This window comes from Puma concolor, chromosome D1 (genome assembly GCF_028749965.1).
Source record: "Puma concolor isolate L17-30 chromosome D1, mPumCon1.1.hap2, whole genome shotgun sequence".
NCBI classification, from domain to species: Eukaryota; Metazoa; Chordata; class Mammalia; order Carnivora; family Felidae; genus Puma; species Puma concolor.
The window spans coordinates 37,816,387-37,836,975 of NC_141676.1; the positions used below are offsets into that span (position 1 = coordinate 37,816,387).

The following is a 20,589-nucleotide window of genomic DNA, read 5'->3' on the forward strand; positions in this document are numbered from 1 at the left end:
TTGTAAACCTCTTTTTTTAATGTTTATTTATTTTTGAGAGAGAGAGAGAGAAAGCAGAGGAGGGGCAGAGAGAGAGGGAGACACAGAATCAGAAGCAGGCTCCAGGCTCCAAGCTGTCCACACAGAGCCCCGCATGGGGCTGAAACTTGTGAACCATGAGATCATGACCTGAGCCAGTCAAATGCTCAACCGCTCAACCGACTGAGCCACCCAAGTGCTCCAAAAGCACCTATTGTCTTCCTCAAACCTCTTGGGGCAATATCGTGTGTGTGTGTGTGTGTGTGTGTGTGTGTGTGTATGTGGTCCTACAGAGGGAAGTATAATGATATTACCATAATAGGCACCTAGATAATGTGTTCAGTGAGCACATAAATTAACAAATAAAGAAACAAACTGCTGGAAAATTTGGAGAAAATGCTGGGTATTATTTCTGTAAAGAGTGGTTAAGTTAAAGCCAAAAAAAAAAAAAAAAAAAGGAAAAAAGGAGTGCTTTAAAGTTTTGTACTGAGACTCTCTTAGGAGCAGCTTTTATCGTAAGGGCAACGCATGCAGCTCAGTTCCATGAACACCTAAAAATAACCCAACTGGAACAACAGATAAAGTCCTGGCTTAAAGTTCAACCCACAACATAGAATATATTTGGATTTCAAGAAACATCTGTTTGGAATTCTTTTTTGTTTGTTTGATTTGGTTTGGGGGGAAGGGCAGGTAAAGAAGGAAAGACAATTAACTTTTTAAAAATGTTCTTTCTTCCCTACTGGATGCTTCGCATTTTAGCCCCCAGATAGGATGATGACTTCTGCAGGTGGCAAAACATCAGGAGCCCTAACTACTCACCACAGAGGTAGCCTACACAACACTATTATTTCAAAATTGTATGCAGCTGAACTTCATTCAGGAATGAAAGTAATATTCTGGAGATACAAAAGGCCGATCCAGCAAAATTTGTGTTATGCAGTCACCATGTTGGCCTGCATTGTCTAGCAAGAAAGTAATTCTGGAAATAAGTAGGAAAAATAAGTATTAGAAATATTTTCAAAATTACCAAATTTACATTTTGACGTAGAGAAGGTAAATTTTACTCCAAATTGTTGAAGGATCCCTTTATAAATTACTTATAAGATTATCTTCATTTAAAAGAGCTCTTTAGGTATTCGTCTTTCCCGAAGTTCCATGGCAATGTAAAGATTCTATTCATAATGGTAAGTGGCAAGATGATTACAGTTAATTTAAAAGAACTTGTCAATTATAAAAAGAAAAATGTCTCTTATTAAAAAGTTATTAGCAATTTACCAAAAGGTATGATTTTTACTTTTTATACATTATACCTGAAAAATTTTCATTAGCCTGATTTTCCTGAATACTTAAAGAATGAGTTTACATTAAACATCTGTATCTAATGAAAAATATATTAGGTGTCAGCTTTCAATTCTGTATATTTTATAGCTCCAAAAGGTGGATTTTTTTTTTTTGCTAAAACAGACACTGTTACATACTTTATAGTTGAAATATACTGCCTCGGATGAAGGAAAAAATGCAAGATGGAGAAGTTTTTTTTTTAATCTTCATGTGTAATATATTTTCCACACAAAGAATCATAAAATATATTTTTAAACATACTTTATAATTTAAGAAATCAATATAAACTTTAGATGGAATGATCTATATTATCTTATTACATTAATATTACCAGTTTTTTTTATATCAGTATATGAAGTTAGCTCAATTTAACCATGACAAGTCCATTAGAACAAGGTATGAAATACTAATTCCAATTCTGAAGTAAACATTATAAAAAATGAAATATCTCTGCTAGGCAAAACCAGATCTTCTTTAATCTGAATTGGGTAATTGTTTTGAGACATTAGATTATAAATACTAGATGCAGTAAGATTCTAGAAGAATAGAATCACTTCTTCCCCAGCTCTGTCCTCCCAGGTTATTGGTATGCTTAGGAAAAAATAGGGTGAGTCACTGGGTGGCTCAGTCAGTTGAGTGTCCAACTCTTGATTTTGGCTCAGGTCATGATCTCACAGCTTGTGAGTTCAAGTCCCAAATCGCGCTCTGCATGGAGCCTGCTTGGGATTCCCTCTCTCCCTCTCTCTCTCTCTGTCCCTCCCCCACTCATGTGTACACACATGTGTGCACTCTTTCTCTCTCAAAATAAATAAACTTTGAAAAAGAAAAGAAAAGATAGGGCAATGTATAGATATAATCAAATCATCTTGGAGTACCAACTGACCCACACTAGGATGTAAAGACCGTTGACTTGAACGTTAATCTAAAACAGTCTTGTCTAGAAGTAATATCTTTACTTCTCGCGTTCATAATTGCGGACTTTGATCGTCATACCACCAATTCAGTCATGACTGACAGCTTGCCAATAGACAAAGATCAGGGAGTTTGAGTAAAGATTGTAGTTAATTCACTTCCTCATAAAATGTTAGGGCACAATCATATGAAATGCAGATCTGCCTGAAATTTTTTGTCAAGTAACTAAATCAGCACACACGCTTTTACACATCGGTGTATTCCTCCCAGAAATATGCCTTGTCATAATTTCCATAAAGATTAAGTATCAACCTGTGGTGTTTTGGACTAGAGCCACGTGGAAAAAGAATCCCTTTTAACTTCTACCTTGGGAAGAAAGAAAGCTTTCCTCCCAGTCAGTTAGCAGATATGATAACATCTAATAATGGTATTTAACATTTGAAACCTAACTATATGTCAGGCACTTTACAGGTATTCATGTTTTTTAATCATCTCAACAAACTGGGAAGTTTGGCTATTATTGTATTCACTTCATAGATGATAAAACTGAGGTATTAGATTAAGCAATTTGCTTAAAATCACTCAGTGAATCTGGATTTTTAACCCATGATGTCTACGCCTACAGTCCAATGCTCCTAGCTAGCCACTGTGCTTGGCTACTTAAATAAATATTTGCTGAATACACAAATGACTAGCTTCTATAATAAAGCATTCTCCCTAATTCTTGTTGTCTTTTTCTCTGTAGAAACTCCACCAAAAGCCTTTCAGGAAAAAACAAAAACAAAAACAAACAAACAAAAAGAAAAAACAGAAACAGCTTGGGGATGAAGACAGTAGTGCTAAAAACTGAATAGCAGTCCACTGTGTAGATCAGAGAATAGCTGAGGATGTCATTTAGGCATGTTCTGATGTGAGGCCTGATTCATTGCAGAGAAAACTGGTGTATGTTTTCTCTAGAGCTGATCCAGGCAGGACCAAACTCTACTCCAAGCTCAATGCACCGCTCATTCCTAGCATATTTCACTAATTGGAGAACTCAAAGAAACTCATCTGCTATCTTAACTCGGGTTAGCCAGTGTTTTGAGATTGAAATTTGAAGGTTGGGAGATAGGAAAGGACTCATTATATCCAGAAACCCTAGATCAGCATCTGGTCCCCTCTGATTCACAGTATCTACCCTGCATGTATATCGAGAAAATACAAAGCTGTTTCTGTTGGAAAAAATGGGTAAAAAAAATGAGGCAGTATCTTCTCTGAAAGGTGTTAACTCATGAACATGAATTTGATTCTCTAAACTTTTGAACTAGCATAAGATACCACCTCTCCTAAGGAATTTTTATTGACTATGTCAAGAATATGAAAACTTTGCAGGATACGGATCTGATAAAAGGGTTTTAAGAAAAAAGAAAAGAAAGTTGTTCCAAACTCATTATACAGCAGTTGTATTTGACAGAAGCAGCTTCAATAAACAGGTGCTTAATTTTTTAATGTTGAAATATGGTTAATTTTAGAAATAACTGAAAATTTTAAAATATTTTATATTGATCATATTAAGCATATAATAACTGGATTTTCTTTCCTGTGCATGTAGGAAAGTCAGGAAAAGGGTAAATCACCATACTATCAATTACTATAATGCATTTTTAAATGTAAGTGAAACAATTCAGCATAATGTAATTTGTAATATATCTTATGATTTACTCAAAGTCCCTGCATATATCCAAATACTTACACACTTACATCCTAAAGATCTACAATCTTTAAAAACAATGTCAATTTCTTGGATCCTTAACAACTAAAATCTTTTCTCAAAAATATATTACCATATGGTTCATACAATGTTATCAACCAAATACTAATTGAAGGTAAAGGTAGACCATTATTTTTAAATGATTAAAGAAACACAAGAGAAATAAACAACTTGAGAACATTTACATTAGTATATTCATTTCAAAGTTAAGCCAACAGCAATATTCAATACTCCATCAGCAATCATGAAATTCATAGACTATGCCTCATCTATTTCAAGGAGGGGTGGGTGCTATAATCTGGGACTGTTAATTTAATAACATGCTGTTTATTCAAAGTGATAATTGTTTCCCCAAGATTTATTTGTATAATCACTTGAAGTTCAAATGTGTCCTAAGGACACAGTTAAATAACAAATGGGCAATAACTAGTTCATGAAAAAAAGTAACAAAACAGAAGGCCAAAATAAAGATGAAATGTATATATTTAATGTGTAACAGGACACAATGGCCAAAGAAATGTTTTATAGGGAAGAATAAAGGGGTCTTTGGGGTTCTTCTGCTGTCTTTTCTGAATGTTGCTCATAAAACGCTCCATGGTGCCAGGTACTAGAAACATACTTGGACTACAAAGACTATTTTCAATAAGATGGGTAGATATTTCCAAGAATGTGTGAGTAGTCAATAAACATTACACGATGATCTTTTCATGAATCAAGTTGGTATGCTATCTCATAAACAAATCCCAACTACCATAACTATTTATTCACCATAACTAGTTAATTTGTCATAAGATAGCTGGCATTTAATATTCTAATATATAAATTTCCATATAAAAATTCACTATTGTTGCTTTAATTTTATGCCTAAGAATGTAAAGTCCTATTTATTATTGTTACCAATTAATAAGTACCTATTAAGTACCTGGAAATTATGGTATTATATAACTCCATATATGGCATGAATGTGAATATTGGTCTCTGAACCAATAAAGTAATTATTTTCTCTAACATATATTTTTATCTACCAAAAAATCTGAATACATATTGAGTGTTCTTTAAGAAACTATATCTTATGTTTTACATTTTATATATAGGAGCAGAAATATATGAATTTAAACAACCATTAATACTCCTTTTGAAAGACAAAAAAAGTCATATTTTAATCAATATTACTTAAAAGAAGCAGAAAGCCTTTCCACAAGTAAGGTCCACATCACAATGGCACCATCTAATTAAAAGGTTTAATTTAGTATATAAATTTCTACATTGCCAAAAAATGCAGAAACTTTATATGGAGACACTATCAACTTTGAAACTACTTTCAAAACATTTCTAACTTTCAAGTAGATGAAAAACAAGAATTGAAAGAGAACTACACAATATAAATTTGCAAATATCTGAGGTGACAAAATGGTCAGTAATAAATAATTTTAAAATTTAATTTAAGGACTCCATTTCCAAAATATGTGAATTCTAAATGTATCTATTATGTGTAATAAAAATACCCTCTTTTTTAAAATTTTTTAAATGTTTATTTATTTTTGAGAGAGACAGAGACAGAATGCAAGTGGGTTAGGGGCAGAGAGAGAGGGAGACACAGAATCCAAAGCAAGCTCCAGGCTCTGAGCTCAGTACAGAGTCCGACATGGGGCTCGAACTCACAAGCTGTGAGATCATGACCTGAGCTGAAGTCGGATGCTCAACCGACCCAAGGCACCCCATAAAAGTATCTTCTAACATAGCCATACATTTTCTTCTCCCTTCTTCATTACCATTCTAGTACATAATGCATTTTCTTAACTCCAAATGCTTCACCACTTTAAAATAATCTCAAGTTATGAGTTTACTTTCTAAGTTACCATGTGAATATTCACTTGAAAGCTATTATCTCTCTACTTCTACGAATATAAGTCAATGCGAGGTGGTATGTTATTGTACCTTGAGATTAAGATTCCTTTTCTGAGAAAATTTCACAAACCATCAGTTGCATGTTTGTTACCAAATACTAGCATTAAAAAAATTATTCTTATTCTCTAAAAGAAAGATTATTCATTTATGTAAATTGTTTTCACTTTGTTTATGCATATTGATGATATCAAACTGGGTCTCAAGAGATGGATTTCTTGGAAACCTAGACTTTTGGAACTGGAAAGGACATTAGAGATCATCCACTCCAAGCCCTTCATTTTATGGTTGAGGACACTGAGCCCAGAACAGATAGCTGAGTGACTTTGGGCAAATTTCCTACCGAGTGGCAGAGCCAGAATCAGAAGCCAGGTCTCCTGACACCCAGTTAGGAGCCAGGTCTCCTGACTTTTAATCCAAAGATCTTTCCATTACACACACAGTGAGTCTCTATTCTTTGAGGATGTCTTGGGCTGCTCACCCTGATCAATCTGCTTTGTAAATGATCACATTCACCAAATAAAATGTCTTTGATGACAAGTCACCGGACCTTGGAACATGCTTATACAAACAGGCTATACTCTAATCTTATCTTTCCCTGACTTTTCCTTCACCCTACAAAAAATTATAAAGCCCCTTAACACGGTCTTCAAAGCAGTATGTGATCTAGCCCCAACAAGTCACATGAACCTCTCTCCTTCTTGGTCTGTGCCACTGATGCCAGCCTTCATTGAGTTCTTCCAAGGTACCAAATTCCTTCCTGTCTCAGCCTATGCCATTCCCTCCACTCAGGTTATTCTCCCATGCTTTCTCCGGCTAGCTGTTAACTATTCTTCAGTTTTCAGTTTAAATATAAGAACTTTAAAAACATTTTTTTTATGTTTATTTATTTTTGAGACAGAGACAGAGAGACAGAGCACAAGCAGGGAAGGGACAGAGAGAGAGAGGGAGACACAGAATCCGAAGCAGGCTCCAGGCTCTGAACTGTCAGAACAGAGCCCGACGTGGGACCCGAACTCATTAACTGCGAGATCATGATCCGAGCTGAAATCAGACGCTTAACCAACTGAGCCACTCAGGCGCCCCAAATATAAGACCTTTTAAAGAGGATCCCCCCTCCAAGCCCTCTGAGCTTTGCCCATTCACACTTCCGTCTTTTTACATTCTTATTGCAACCTGTATCTTTTAGTGTTTACAACAAGCTCAGTTAATGAATTATTTATTCACTTACTTCTTTAAAATGTTTCTGTTTCAATTTACTCCAAGCTCTTATAAGAGCCGGTACTCTATTCCTAATCACTATTCTATCCTCCAGACTTAGCAGACTGTGTCTAAAACACAGTTAACTACAAGAGTTAGTATTTCCTAGCTAGTTGATTACTATGTGCCAGATCTATTTCTAAAGCTGGTGATGTCATTCTAATTTCCAACAATCTTATGAGGTTGGTATTGATATTATACTTATTTTATAGATGAGAAAACTGAGGCACATTGCATTAAGACACTTGCTTAGTATCACAGGGCTGGTAACTCATGGAATTGAGATTTGAATTCAAGCACTTTGATTCCAGAGTTCATTTTTTAAACTAATATATATTATAGATATAATATATATTTTTTGAGATTTATTTCTTTATTTTGAGAGGGACAGAGATGGTGTGAGTGGGAGAGGGGCAGATAGAGAGGGAGACAGAGAATCCCAAGCAGGCTCTGCACTGTCACTGTGGAGCCAGATGTGGGGCTCAAACTCACAAAACCATGAGATCATGACCTGAGCCGAAATCAAGACTCGGAAGCTTAACCAACAGAGCTACCCAGGGGCCCCTAAACTGATATATGATTCTGTAGCACACTCAAATATTTGTTGAATATATTAACTTATCCACAAAATCAAATTAACACTATCACCAAACTATATAAATGGAATAACAATGACAAACCATATAGCATTTAGAAGATGCCCAGTACTAATTAGCATATGTATTTTCATCATTTACTCCCACAGCAACCCTGTGGAATAACACTACTATTATTACCACTTTACATATGAAGAAACTGAGAGACAGACAGCATAAGTAACTTGCCCAAGATCACATTGCTAGCTAAGTGGCCGATCTGGGGTTCAAGCACAATAGGAGTCTACTTCAAATCTGTGTTCTTAATTTCTCTTCTATGCTGCTACACTTGCAATAGCCTGTGTATCTGAGGACAGCTCAAAGTTAATGATAAAGTACTAATGTAACAATCATTAGTAAACCCTTGAAGGATGAGAGAGAGAGAAAGAGAGAGGGAAATCCATCTGCCTAGACAAACTTGACTCCCTGTATGTGATGGTGATAAAACCTCTACCTAGTATGGATGTCTTACTAAAAGGGGACAGCCCCTTCCTTCCAGGGGATATAGTGTCATAGCGTAATAAAGGGTCTTCCTGGGAATGCCTTTGGTATTCCTGTCCTTACCCTGTGGTTGGGCACGCTGAAAACCGACACGTAGCCTTGCTACACCACATAGAGTCGTATGTACACACTAAGGAAAAAGGAGACATCTCACCTTAGGATAAAGGCTTAAAAAACGTAAAAGCCCTGCAAAACTCCAGAGCCATGGTGAGCAAAAGGAAACTTTTGCGAAAATGTGCTAAAATCTTGCCAAACCCTGCCAAAACCTTGCTACGTTTTTAGATAAACAGGGCACTCTCACTAAGCTCCTCATTTTCATCAGCTGGAAAATAAAGATAAAAAATGTGCCTTGACGGATCCTTTAAATAAGAAAATAATGTTGTGAAATCCCTTCTGCAAATGATAAAGCACCACATGCTTTCTATGTTTACTCTGTATTCAACTCTTCTATCATATATCTATAAAGGTCCTTTCTTCAGGTTTTAATTCTATTCTCTGTGAAAAGCTACTGGTGAAAACATGATGATCCTTTAAATGCACAATTCCATTGTGCACATGGTTGAAATTTTATCCTATGAATATGCTGGCAGAACAGAAAAAAAAAAGGCAGCTTTAGCATTAGGTAGCATTTTTCTCAGAGACAAATTTTGGAAGAGCACTTACAAACAAAAATGAAATGCAAAGAAAACTTTAGTTCAAGGTTGGACGACTCCAGCCAGCTCATTGAGACAAAGGATAGACAATTTTGTTCTAGAGTCTGGGTATTCAGTTTTATAGCACACTGGGTATAGGTGTGCTATAAAAGTAGGACGAAGAAATCTAGTTTTAGAAGTCAGATTTTCACAGACTGTGGCCCGTGTGCAGTATCAAAAGAACAGGTCAAATTGGTCAGCTGCATGAAAGAAAAGTAAAAAATAAATCAGACCGGCCTATAGATAAAACCAGAGATTTGACCACACATTTCCACATTTCAATGCATGATACTGGTATTACTAAGCACAGTTCATGTGAGAGATATTGAGAAATTCATTTAAAATTTCCACCTGCCTCAGGTTTCCCAGATGCAAAATCCAAATAATGAAATCTTTCTTCCCAAGGTGCCGTCACATGCTTAGGTGAAGGACACTACATGAGGGGGGGAGAAAAAACAGTCTGTTACCTTGGCTCACAAAATAAGATCTTATAACCTTACCTAATAGATTGGTTAACCACAAGGCCAGATCTTCTTTCATCGGTAGCAAATTCGCTTCATGTCTGCTGGCCAGCCATTGGCTATACTGATGCATATCAGAAAGGCCAGGTCCACTGCGTACCTTTGGGCTCAGAGCAGTGCACATCATTTATCCACTTGTAATACCTGTTTTGAAAACAAAAAAAAAAGAGGAGTTGCTTTTTATATAGACTTGTCTCGTGAAAATCTTTCTGCCAATGACACAGTAAGGAACCAGATCCATGGACGTTTTGATGACGGATGAGGTTTTTAATTATTAAACCCCACAAAACACTACTTGCTTTATCTGCACTGGCCCTATCACTTTTGACCAATCACTTGGTAGGAAACAGCAGCAATCTGAGGTCAAATAGAAAAATCAAACACTAAGCTCTAAGCTCATGTGAAACACCATACTAGAAAAAGTCAGCGTCTAAGGCAAGAAATTCCACTATGCAAAAGCAATGAAAAGGGCTTGATTAAAATTTTAGAATCTCAATTGTACACTCCCAATGTTTGGGTTCATATTTGAAACCACAGATTTCCACAAAATTTTAGAACTGAGTGCAAGCAATGACATAATTTGCACAATTTATTGTAAACATGGTCAGCTCTCTCAAAACTTTTACCTATACAATTAAGTATAGCACTTGGCTCTTTCAGCTGGGTAAGTTAATATGAACTCACAGTTTAGATAATTGGTGGGGAGACAGGGTAGAAGGTGCTTTCAAAGAGACCCTACCACACTTTTCTCATTTTACAGTTAATGAAAAAAAAAAAAAAAGGAAAACAAAAACGAAAAACAAAAACCAGAGAGGATAAGTGACTCAGCCAAGATCATATGTACAAGATCATGGCAGAGTCAGGCTTGAACCTAGGTCTTCATACTCTAAGACCATTATTCTTGCCAGAATGATACATTTTTACAAAATAGATTCATCTAGAACCCATACTATAACCCAAGAATTGAACAGAATTCTAATAAATACTACTATAGGGTTTTCTTTTAACTTACTTTGTATCTTCCCACTTTATATATTTTACACACTAGGTTTTGCTTGTGATCATTTTTAGAGTAGAAGTAATTAAATGTCTTAGGTCTATAAAATAAAATATGATTTCATTACCCCAGTCCCTTATGGGCTTATGAGCAGCCCAGTCCCCTGTATGGGCTGTAGAAGAGATGTTTGAATATACACTTGGCCTTGAATGTAGCACTTTGTATGCATTATTTATAGGACCTAAGACTATAGAAGTAATATTGAAGTAGCTAGAGTAAATAAACTCATCACTTCAACAACGTGCATGACTCTATTCTGTACACAAATAGTGCATATGAAATAACCAAGTATGGTATGACTAATGAAAATGAAAATATTTGCAGCTGGCAAGAAGTATGGTAAGATATAATGGGGTTTTCAGCTATATTTCATTATTTATGGTATTTTAAATTTACCAATATAAGTTGTATACACTTTTGTCGGTTCTATTCTTTGAAACTTTACGTAATAATCCTTTCTACTTAATGTCCAACTCTAATTCTCTTATCATAGGCTAATTTTTTGCCTTTTAAAGACTGCTTTTGAAAGAAAAACAAGACAACATTGGTGTTTAGAAAATTCTAAAACATGACTGCTTCCCAAACATTCTGCCATAGTATTAGAAAAAACTGCTAATGTGAATAAACACCTAAAAAGTGTCATAGATGCATAATTTAAAAACACAGACAATTGCATTTCCAAAGCAATTATGCTTTGGAATAACTTTTTGCAAAAAAAAAAAAAAAAAATTCCCATAAATTGTCTTTGAAAACATTTTTTTATAAATCTCTATATATCTAATTATCTAAAGTGAACCAGTGCAAATGTGAAATAATTTTAATACATTTGTCCTATGTTTCTAAATTATCATTACAGGAGCCAGAATATCATTATTGCCTTTTTTTTTTTTTTTTTTTTTTTTTTGCGGTTAATCATCATACTATTCATACAATGTCCTGAAGCTTTCTCCAAACGCTGTGATTAAATATCAGAAACCTAAAAGAGTTTTGCTCCAATTCTTTTAAAAATAGGTCCAGTCCCAGGAAAACAAAACGTCTACCTGTGGCTGGTTAGGATTGGTAAAGGCTAGCTAGCCTCAGAAACAAACATTTAAGTAATAATACATTTAAGCACATGATTGATACATTTAAATAACTCATTGAAATCTTAAAAGGGTTACCTCTAAAATGCCTTTCTTCTCAAGACACAATCTCTCCCACTACTTTCCTGAAAGTGAGATGTTGTACTTCAGTAACTTTACCTACATCCTATTATGTGCTGTGCAACTTCCATTTAAGCATCAGAAGCCTACTTTGCTCGGTAAAAGGAAGAAGACACCTCAGATTCTTAAGCTCATTGTTCAGCAAAGAATTCATCAAGGGATAGTTTACAGTAAGCCTAAAGGCATGTAACAGTTTCAATGAGCCAAAGGGACACAATCCTTCCCCTCAATCCTTCCAAACAGTGAAGTTTTTATTTTCCTTGACAGTGGCACATTTATTTCTCATGTAGTCTGTCCTGTATTTTGCCAGAAATGTAATTCAAACTATCTTCTAATATTTATAGATGATCATTAAGTAAAAATAAGAAGAGTAACTAAGCAATTTTTGTTATGCTGCTTCAGGTATAATCAAAATTATATACAAAGGGGGGAAAAAGCAATAATAGGATTATATTTCCCCAGGAAGCAAAAGGGGGGAGAAAGATGGCTTAGTGGGTAATTAGCATATAATGGAAATTAACTAAACATGTATCAAATACATAGACACCTAAGGTCACTGTCATAGACAAGGGCTCCTCTGTTTATGTGCCTTGGGAAAAAATCATGATTTCAATCCATGTTCTCCTGATCCATTTTTCATATTTCAAATCACCATCAAACCTAGCATGCCTTTGTGGTTTAGTTGAAAGTACACGGAAGTCTAGGATTTAAATATGGCAGAGACATGAATAGGAAACATGGAAATGAATTCAGCTAGGATCGAAATTTGGAATGTGGAAGAATTACTGCATCGTGAAGTAGTTTCTAATTGAAATGATTAAACTAGTGTGGGTAACAACCAAATGAATTTGTATCACTCAGATAAAAAGATCACTGCAGGATTGTAATCTTTTTCTATTTTCAACTTTAACCAAGTGGATGAGTTGAATTATATCACAAAGAACAAATTATAACAAAAAGATAATTTCTGATCCTTTGAATCCATTCAAAAGTTTTCAAAAACCAAAAAAGATGCCAAGGAGTAGCTTTTCAAGATAGGAAATAAAATGATTAATGGTCCATTAGACTTGAAGCAAAAAGTTAGGTTTGGGGGAAAGAAAAATGTTTTGTATCAGGTATGTAAGCACTGAAAGATGTTACCATGAAAATTCATGTAATCTAAATATTTTAAAAGCTTGATAAGTGACTGGTAAGTACTAGGCAAAGCCAATCGCCTTGGAAACACAAGTAAGGATTCAAATGCTTCCATGACTCTCTGAGCTATGGCTTCTTCAAGCTGTATGGGTCTATCTAAAAATGGATAATGCAACCCTCAGGATTTGGAATTCAGAAAAATAAAACTTAAAGGGAAAAACATGCAGAAACTTAATACAGAATTCTTCAAAGAATGTGTGTGTGTATTATTTTTTCTTTCTTTCCATAGTAGAACTGATTCTGGAATAACCATTATGAATATGATGAGACTGAACTAGCCCAGGGGAAGAAGAAAAAATTAATGACTCCATAAGTAAAATCTCACATGTTTAAAAACTGTTTAGTCTGTTGCTCCACAATCCCAGTTGAAGACATCATAGTTTTGACTCTGAAAAAAAGTATTCTTTCACGCCACCTAGAGGTGTGCTTTGATTATGACCAAGATGGTTTCCAGACTATCTCTAGACGTTGCTGACATGTTATTAAAAATGTATTGGGGCGCCTGGGTGGCGCAGTCGGTTAAGCGTCCGACTTCAGCCAGGTCACGATCTCGCGGTCCGTGAGTTCGAGCCCCGCGTCAGGCTCTGGGCTGATGGCTCAGAGCCTGGAGCCTGTTTCTGATTCTGTGTCTCCCTCTCTCTCTGGCCCTCCCCCGTTCATGCTCTGTCTCTCTCTGTCCCAAAAATAAATAAACGTTGAAAAAAAAAATTAAAAAAAAAATGTATTGCATAGAAAATAAAGTGGAAGGAAAGAAAAATAAGAATAAAATGATAAACATTATATCACTACTGTCTGCTATGAGATCCACTAAGAAGCTTACTTAATGGATTAGAATATTAGAATTGGAATCAGAAGTGCTGGGGTCAAATACTGGTTCCACTACCTCGCCACTGAATAGCTATTCTTCTCCAGTTAGATGACTTTTTCTCTTTGTACTGGAGCTCCCCAGTGTATACAATGGAGACAAAGACCTCAAAGATAGTTGTGAAGATTAAATATTTGTGCCAGTTTGAGGTATATACTTTATCTCCAATAAATACTAGCGAAGCCTAAATCACCCTCATAAAAAAGTGCCAAAATAAAACTCCTGTAAGACAATTAGATTTTATAGAATTAAATCACAAAGAAAAGCCAAAAAAAAGGAGAAATGAAAACAAAGCATTGATGGAATAAAGCCATAAATAATGGAAAATCCAAAGTTTTCTTATTGACAGGGATGAAACCCCAAGGTGAAGAATGACATGTTAAGTTCTAAAATGAGAAGTTTACAAGTATTTTTAAAAACAAATTTTGGTAACAAATTATACTTCATTTTTGGCAACAGTTAAAGACTCAGAAGCTATTAATTAAGATGGGGGGAATGCTATACCTCCCAAAATAAATGAGGAAAGATCTCACAACACACCCCCACCCCAACACACCACACCACACACACACACACACACACACACACACACACACACACACACACACACACACACACTCCTTAACTGTGGCCATTTAAAACAGTGCTAATGAACCCACAGTTAAGGGCTCCCATCCCTAAAGGCCAATTTTGTTCTGATCTAACAGCACTGACCTCACCTCTTTTCAATTTTGTGTGTTATGAGTGTGAAGCATTGCAGAAACAAAGTTTATAGGCCAACAGCACTATTTTTTTTAATTTTTTTTAATGTTTATTTTTTTTTGAGACAGAGAGAGGCAGAGCATGAACGGGAGAAGGTCAGAGAGAGAGGGAGACACAGAATCCGAAGCAGGCTCCAGGCTCCGAGCCGTCAGCACAGAGCCCGACGCGGGGCTCAAACTCATGGACCGTGAGATCATGACCTGAGCCAAAGTCAGACGCCCAACCGACTGAGCCACCCAGGCGCCCAGCACTATTTTTTTTTTTTTTAATTAAGCAAACAAAAAACACCCCACGCCAAACACCCTTTCAAAATTTGGAAGGAGAAACTGCTATCTTCCAACTGAGATTCGAAGAACTAATGACCAAGGACCACTCTAGATGTGCTGTTCCATCATTCTGAGTTCTTTCCTCCTATGTGATCCATTTTGGCTAACCAATAGTATCTCTACAAAGCTACACCTTCCCAACCAAGTCATGAATGCTAAACTGTAACCTAAGGGTCTAATTAGAAAATAAAAATCCAAAATTTAATCAGAAATGTCACTGTAGATCTTAGAAATGGACGCACATTTCGGCTAAGAAGCACAACTTGTCCCCCCCCCCCCCCCCACACACACACACACCAAAAGTAAAGGCAAAATGACACTCATTATTAATTTTTCTAATTATGTAACAAAATCTTTAAACTCAAAAGGACCATAGAAGATGTAACAGTCAAATTCCTGGTTTTTAATAAGAGACTGGAGACCTAAGATACTTTGGCCAAAGCAACAAAGCTATTTAGTCACAGAATCATTAAAAATATCCTACTCAGCTCTCCTGGCCTCCAATTTCAAGTAATGCTAACTTTTTTTCCAGGAATCTCTTTCTCTTCTTGCAGCCCCATGATGATTTGTCCTGAACTAAATGATGGTATACCTGTAATAATAATTCTTTCTCAAATCATGACCCAAAAAATAACAGAGTAGACACCGATTCTTTTATTTTCATGGCACTTGAAAATTTTTTTTCAAGTTTTTAAAAGCCCTATTAATCCATTTTTCCAAACAACTTAGCACAGGTTTTTGGACCCCTACCAGCTTAACTTAAAACATAATTTGAATAGAAAACCATATGAAAGTAATTAATCAATTAGACTAAAGACTTACCTCAAAACTTCATCTAAGTTGAGTAAGTAAACCTTAATTCATGAGGACACTTTGGGGCTTTGGATGTTGTCTGTGATGCAAAGATTGCTATAATGTAATTGAGGGCTAGCAGAGTTCTACACTCCATTGAACACATACATCTGTTGTGCAGAATAGTCTCATATAAGGGGAAAACAGTAGTAAAAACTCCACTGACCCTGAAAACACTTAGGTCAGAAAGATTACACAAGCATTACTCATTTTGACAAGGGATATTTTGTATCTTCTCTCCAGTTCTTTAGTCCAAAAACACTGAGTGGAAAATCTTGATTGTTGCTCAGGAGAAATGAAAAGAAATAGTGCCATCCTGTTTGTGCCCCAACATCAAAACCACAAAGGTATCAAAACAGCCTTAACATCAACTGCAGTTTTAACAAAACTCGGCAAACAAATTGCCAGAACCTCATTATTTGCTTTCAACCAAGGTAACTTTGGCCTTCCAAAGCCTCCAAAAGTCTAGAATACAGACTTGCAGCCTTGAATCAAAATTCTAAAATTCTACATAACACACTTGGATTAATGCAAGACCCACCATTTCACCACACCTGCAAGTTTAAGTAAGATTTCTTACCAAGATACTAGAAATAAATTCGCCATATGACTTTATATCCCAGTAAAGCGCAGTCTACATCACAAAAAGTAGGGTGAAGAAACAAGCCCAAAGTTTAGTAACACACAGGCTGAAATTCAAGCTACCTTTCCATTCCAGAGCCCATTCAGGGGGCCATGTGTGAAGGCTTCAGTGTGCATTGCAAAGGCCGCCTGCCCCATGCCTCAGACATCTGCCCCTTACCTTCTCTTAGGCAGTCAGAACCAGGACGCCCATGTTGGAGAAGACCACCACAGCCACCCCCCTCTCCTCCGCAGTTAAGGGGGAGCATTCCTCGAGAGGGAACTCATTGATCGATTTCAAAGGCTGGGTAAACTAGACCCCAGCTGCAGCTAATCAGTGTCCACCCCGGGAAGAGGTTGGGGGCAGGAATCAATAACCGACACGGGCTTGTTTCCAGCCCTGCGGCGGTGAACCTCAGGGCTCAGTGAGGGGGAAAGGTGGACTTCTCTGCCTGGTTGGCACATCCGACCTGTCTGCACCTTTATTTTAACACTAGGAGGCCAAATGGGTGTTCCTGTGCACACGCAGATCTTATTTCCCCCACAAAAGATCTCCCCTACACAGCTGATTTAGCTTTTTTGGAGAGGCTTCTTGGGGGGAGGGAGGAGTTTACAAGAGGGACGGTAAAGTTTTGCAAACTCTTAACTAGAAGTGGATGGACGTGAAGGAGGTGTGAGAATGAAGACGAGGAAGGTGGGGAAGCGAAGGCTTTGATTTCCGGAGGGAAGTACTGAACAACCCACCCCCCACCCCTTACCCCAATTGTACTGGAATGCAGAAAACAGAATCTGTTAACCCCTTCTTTTGCTCCCTCTCTATTCAAGGCCGTGGAAACTTCGCGTGTCTGGGCGGGGTTAATGACAATTTACCCTACTGGGCTGATAGAATTTAATTTTGCCGGAATAACTAATGCCTCCAAAGCAAAGTTGGCTCCTCTGCTCCCCAAACAATTGCGGATTCCAAAGCTCCGCTCTTTGGATGAAAAGAACAATACTACTATGCAAAATCTCCCCAAAGGGGTTGGTTCATAGGCTAGCGTTTTTGTTATTCACGTAAAAGAACTCAACTCTGTGAAACCCATCAGTTGAAAACAAGGAGTATCGCCCCAAATCACAAGTGTCGTCCCTTTTCCTCCCATCCCCGCCTCCCCCACTCAAGTGAAACACCCAACATCAATCCATGAAGACCGCCCTCGCTCCGCTCGCCTCTTCCCGGGAACCGACCACGCTGAGCTTGCATCACAGAGACCCCTGTGCACGCATGCAGAAGTGTGCGTGTATAATCGATGTGCTGATTAGAAACCCTCACTTCCGTCCCTGGTTGGCTGAGCCGCCCCAGCGGGCTCTCGTTGACGCGGTCATCTGGGCTGCTCCACAATAGGGATGGTTGCGTCCAGGGAACCCGAGTCACCCACTGCAGTGCCCACCCACCCAGCGCCAGAGCCCGTCCGCCTGGCCGCGGCTCCTGGCCCTTCCCGGCCGCGCCCCCGAGGTCACCGTCAGGCGCGCCCCTCCCCCGCCGCCCCGCGCGCACCGGCGGGCAGGGCCCCCCAGCGACCCGGCTGCGGAGCGCGCGCTGCGGCTGCGGCGGCGCCGGCGGGCAGCCGGCCGGCCGGCCTTGCTCACCCCGCGTCCGGAGCTGGCTGCTGGCGGCTCTCAGGGGCGCCGGGGCTCCCGGCTGGGCTCCCGCAGCGTCTCGGGGCCGGCCCCCTGCCGGCGCAGGTCCTGCAGCAGCCGCGCTCCGCACCCCAGCAGCCCGGCGGCAGCGGCAGCAGCTACAGCCGCACTGCCCCTCTTCATACTTCTCTGATGGCTCCTCTCGGTGCTGTTTGGGAAAACGATTTTCCCCCCTGCCAGAAACAGATTTCCTACATTTCATCAGTCCACATAGACCGAGCGGAAGTAAAATGCTTACTTTTTCTGGTGGACGGCAAACCCAATTGACACTGATTTACCCTTCAAATGGGGAGAGATTGTATTACAAGCCCTTGGCAGCAATTCCGAGGTTGGGGCCAAGCTCCAGCCCCCTTGTCCCCCAAACACGAACCTAAGAGAGAAAGGGCGGGGGTGCAGTGGGGAGGGGATCCTATTTAACTCCAGGGTTTTAACAGAGTCAATGGCGTTAGCACAATATTCAAATTGGGTGTTGGAAAAGTTTTGCTCTCCTGGCCAGCGGTTTTGCAGACTCAGAGGCATGAGCTTTCCAGTAACTTCAGCCACTCTTCGTCCCAAATTGAACAATTTGATTTCTTACAATTCTTTTTAAATATCAGATTTTAGAAGAGGCCGCGCTCAACGGCTGTTTTCGCTTTGCAAAGGGAAATACAATTCCACCCTTCCTTCTCTCAGTTAAAGCTCAGCTTCATGTTGAATGTCGTGGACAATTTTCTCCAACTGTTGTTTATTAGTACGTGTATTCTGAGATGAAAAGCCTTCCCATGAAGCGGACAGATGTTCAAGCGTCTGCTTCACCTCTACTCTACATGTGACTCTTGCTGAGTGTCCTCATAGCGGCAGGTTACCCCTCTCCACGGAAGGTAGATGAAAACCATCACACTTTTGTGCTGTGATTGTGTTTACATGCTCATCAGTGGCCTGTACAGCTCCATCCCATGCATGTGGTTGCAGGACACAGGTATTCTGGTCTTCTGTTGAACATCATATTTTTACCTGGTGAGTAACTTAGACCACCTGCCCCCGCTCCCGGTAGTAACTACCTGTAGGTCCACATAGCTAAGTGATGTGCATAACTTTAGATATAATGGGAAAAAAGGCATTTTGCGTGTATTACTGCTTTCATCTGGAAGTGGTTATTTGCTCTACAACATCTAGAAACTGCATCAGTTATTTGCTTGTTATAGCAGTACAAAGAATGAAGAAAGATTGGAAAGCTGGGCGTCATTGAACTCCAAGGTTTTTATTTTAATTCGGCTTGATGTCGCAGCTGTCAGCTCCATAGTCCTCCTTGGCTTCCCACAAGAAGGGGAAAAGAGCCATTCCTCATTTCAAGGAGAAATAGCATTATAAAAAGCTTATATTATTGCTTAGACACACATAAACAACAAAACATACCGAGCAGCTTACTGATGAATTTGAGTGAATGATGCTGAATAATAAAAATTTCTCAGAATGTAACCAGATCTGGGTATTCCAAGAGCCCCAATAAAGTATCTGGAGTTTCTGAATCTGTGCAATTTAAGTAGAAGATCAAACATCCTTGATACTTTTTTTGTGATCAAAATATCATCAGCCAATAGATGTTAATTTAAGTATCATCAGGGTACATAATAAGAGTTCAAAGAATCTAATACCATGCATTTTGAAAATCTTTTATCCTATTTCTCTCCAGATACCAATATTCTTGTCATATTTTTCAATATTGATAATATAAAAAGCAAAGCTTAAGGCAGTATTATTGTTGATTCAGGAGCAATGCTCAACCCAATCTGGGACAATAAAGAAGCTTACAGAGGCATTGGGAAAGCATAGTCATTCAAATTACTCCCTCCAAGGCCTTTCCGTCCAGGTATTTTTAGTTTTAATATCTGCATTATAGCACATCCTCTGTCCTTTTAGCAAGAGCCAAAAGGAAAATGCTAGGAGAAATATGCATTTTCTCCCTTCACGTCTGAGCATTGTGCTAAATATTCTTTTAGTGACAAAAGAGAAATAATACAAAAGAGCTCTGATGAGGCATCAAAATAATGTTTTCATTTAACAATTTTTCAGCATTTTTAACAACTCCTGTTTGCTTTTTATTTTGTGACTTTCAAAATCAAACTTGTTTATGTATTCTGATTGGCCACTGATACATTTGTCAGACACTCTTTTCACCCAAGAATTTTCTTGACTTGGTCTCAACCTAAATGTGTTCATCTTAGAAAACCATGGCCCAACAGACCCAACTATAACCTCCCCAACGTGAGGGTGCAGGAAACAAGTGCCTCATCTAATGAGGTAAAAAACAATGTCTAAATACATTCCTGAAGCTTGACAGCATAAAAAAGGAAAAGTCAAGCCAGATTTAAAGAAAGCATAGTTTAGTTTTCCTTTTCAAGTTATCACAATTTAGAGGATCTCCATATTGAACGTTTTGGGGTTAATATGTGTTTCGGGCATTCTAAACCTTCGATATCATCTCGTATATGAACTGTGCCTTTTCTTTTTTTTTTTTT

General features: G+C 38.1%; 1 protein-coding gene across 4 annotated transcripts in view; it reads right to left on the reverse strand.

Annotated features, from left to right (window-relative positions):
- Positions 1 to 18,466, reverse strand: part of GAS2 (growth arrest specific 2) — a 131,169-nt gene extending 112,703 nt beyond the window's left edge. Inside the window, exons 1-2 of one of the 4 annotated variants that reach the window (XM_086677805.1) lie at positions 18,330 to 18,466; positions 9,515 to 9,679 (exon numbers count right to left, since the gene is read on the reverse strand). In XM_086677805.1, the coding sequence (XP_086533931.1) occupies positions 9,515 to 9,662 (148 nt within the window). In that variant the 5' untranslated portion in view covers positions 9,663 to 9,679; positions 18,330 to 18,466. The other 3 variants (XM_025928684.2, XM_086677804.1, XM_086677806.1) reach the window with 3 other exon arrangements.
- Positions 18,467 to 20,589: the final 2,123 nt, after the last annotated feature.